Here is a 2,654-nt window from a genome sequence, read left to right on the forward strand (position 1 = left end):
AAAAAAATAAAACCTCAATTCGTGGTGGTATCTCATATACGTCATCATGTCCAACTAATGATGTCAAACTATCAATATCAATAAATGGAATATGATGAGTAGTAGCATTAAATGGTGGTTGTTGTTGCTCTGCATCCGGATCCGAAAGTTCCGGTGATACACATGGTGCTGTACTTTCACGTTCCATTACACTGCTTACTTTTGAGCTTAGTTCACTAGTAGTAACAAATGGTTAGTTATTGACTAAAAAAAATTTGGAACAATTATTTGATAAAAATAAAATTTAAAATTTCAGAATTTCATCACAATTGTGAAAGATTGAAAATAGGAACTAACGAATATGCAATGAGAAAGCTTACAAATGACACACAATCCTTTCTTCATTAGGCATATTTTCATCATTAATGCAATCTACTTGAGCATTCCTCAAATTTGAAATGAACGAAAGTGGCCTTTTGATTGAAAATCTTTTACTGTTGCTTGATTCACCACTGATACTATAACATCGTACTCTCATACTACTATCTTTACATCTTGATATTGCAGTATTAAACTTATATACTATCCTTAGATTTTGATATTGTGACATTAAACTTACATACTATCCTTATACCTTAATACTGTATCACACAATCCACATACTGTAACACTGTACGTCATATTATCCATATACTGTAGCGTTGTACCGTCATACTATCCATACACTGTGACGTTATACTGTCATACTACTCTCATACCTTGATACGGTAGCATTACACTTTATACTATCCTTGTACCTCATTGAATATTTCAGCTTTTAAGTTAAAGGATGGAGATTTCATACAGATATACTCTCATCATTAACTCCATTGACAGTATACATTATTTCAAGTTAGATTTAAGTTATATAATAAAAGATTTTAGCAAATATTTCAAAAGTATAACACATATGCTAACCTTTTTGTTACTAAAGGTATTACGGTAGCAGTGATATCAGAAGCGACGGCGGCAGTTACTGTAGTAGATGTTATTCCAACCGAATGAACGGTATTATTATTGGTACTTTGGTGAAATAATTGTTTTACAGGTGCAACTAAAAGTTGCCCCGAATTTATTGCTGCTACGTTTCTGAAATAATACACCCGTATGTACGTACGTATGTATCTCTTAGTATATATCATGGGTAAGGTAAGATTAAGTAACGTTAAAGTAACGTTAAGTTCAAATTTACAAAATATTAAGGGAAGAAATAAATAGATCTGCAACATAAAAATTTTACATAATATTAAGATATATACAGAAATATGACCTTTTGGCATATGAGATATGCATAAACTTATATGCAAATAATTAATTTTAATTAATTATAAAAATCGTACCTGTAAAAGAATAGTCAACAAACTTGGATTATTTCATTGCATAATGAAATGCATAAATATGTTTAGTACAATGTTTGAAAAAATTTTTTTCTTAAAAGTTAAATTTTTTTTTTCAGCAAAACTTATTTTGAAACAATTCAATAAGGAAAAAGGATAGATCGAAATAATTAGCGAAAGAATAAAAGAAAAAGCGAGAAATGATGATTTTCCAAAAGTTAAATGAATAAATGAAATTTTATCGTAATAAATGGATTCAAATAAGTCATTTAATTTGAATGATTTTCTTTGTCTTTTTTTTTTTCTGTAAAAAGCACCAAATTTTTATTTTAATTTAAACTTGGCGCCCTTGTCGTGCAAATAAATTTTTACATAAAAAAATAGTAATAAAAATTATTTTATGAGAGAAAATTTTATCATTTTTCGTTTTTGCATAAAATAATTTTTTCAAAGTTAAAATTTTTCCAAAGTCAAAAGTTTCAAAGTTAAAAGTGTGAAAAGGAGGAAGAAAAAAAATGAAAATTTTTGTGGAAGAAATTTTTGATGGAATTTCTTAAATATATGAATATATCCATTTTTTTTTTCTTTCATTCTTTACTTTCCTTTTTTTTTTTTTGAAACACGATGAGGAATTGTTTAAATTGAAATTTTAGGAATCACTTCAATAGCTAAAAGCATAATATTGATGCAAAAATATGCATATTCCCTTGAGTTTTTGTAATAATCAAGTTTAACATAAAATTGCTGACAATTTTAGGTGACAAGCAACAAATTTTTATTTTCCTTTTTTTTATTTTTTTCATTTGTTACATATGAAAATGGAAAATATTTCTGATTTATTCATAAATTACAACATGAAATTAATTCTAGTTTGTTTTTTTTTTTTTAGAATAATTTACATTTAATAGCATTCACGATTTAAAATTTTATTCATATTTGCATATATTTATGTGTAGATGTTATTACAACAATAAATTGTTGCTAATTGTAATTAACTTAATTATGTAATGATGTAATAATAAAATGATAAAAATTTAAATGTTCTATTTGACAATTTTTGTAATACAATAATTTTGGTTCCCTCATTTAAAAGATGTAAAAATTAAATTTAAACAATTTACTTTTCGCCTCTTTCCCTCCGTAATTTCAGCTTATTTCCTTAATTGATTTCAAAAATTTTATTCTTTTTTTTTCGCTTAATTCTTGCCTTCTTTTTTTTCGTAAAATTTAATGCTTCTATCTTTATTATATACAAATATATATGCATATGTATGTTACATTTTCACTTTTTTTTTTTTT

The 2,654-nt window shown here is 25.8% G+C and overlaps 1 protein-coding gene across 1 annotated transcript; it reads right to left on the reverse strand.

The window, feature by feature from the left end:
• Positions 1-13: 13 nt before the first annotated feature.
• Positions 14-660, reverse strand: LOAG_14426 (hypothetical protein; the record flags this gene model as incomplete). The annotated part of the gene is made up of 3 exons (XM_003149923.1): positions 14-215; positions 360-497; positions 599-660. Coding segments are annotated over 3 exons (402 nt in total), but the record flags the coding sequence as incomplete, so codon positions are not given.
• Between the last annotated feature and the right edge of the window lie 1,994 nt (positions 661-2,654).

Source organism: Loa loa (assembly GCF_000183805.2).
Source record: "Loa loa unplaced genomic scaffold supercont3.161, whole genome shotgun sequence".
NCBI lineage: Eukaryota > Metazoa > Nematoda > Chromadorea > Rhabditida > Onchocercidae > Loa > Loa loa.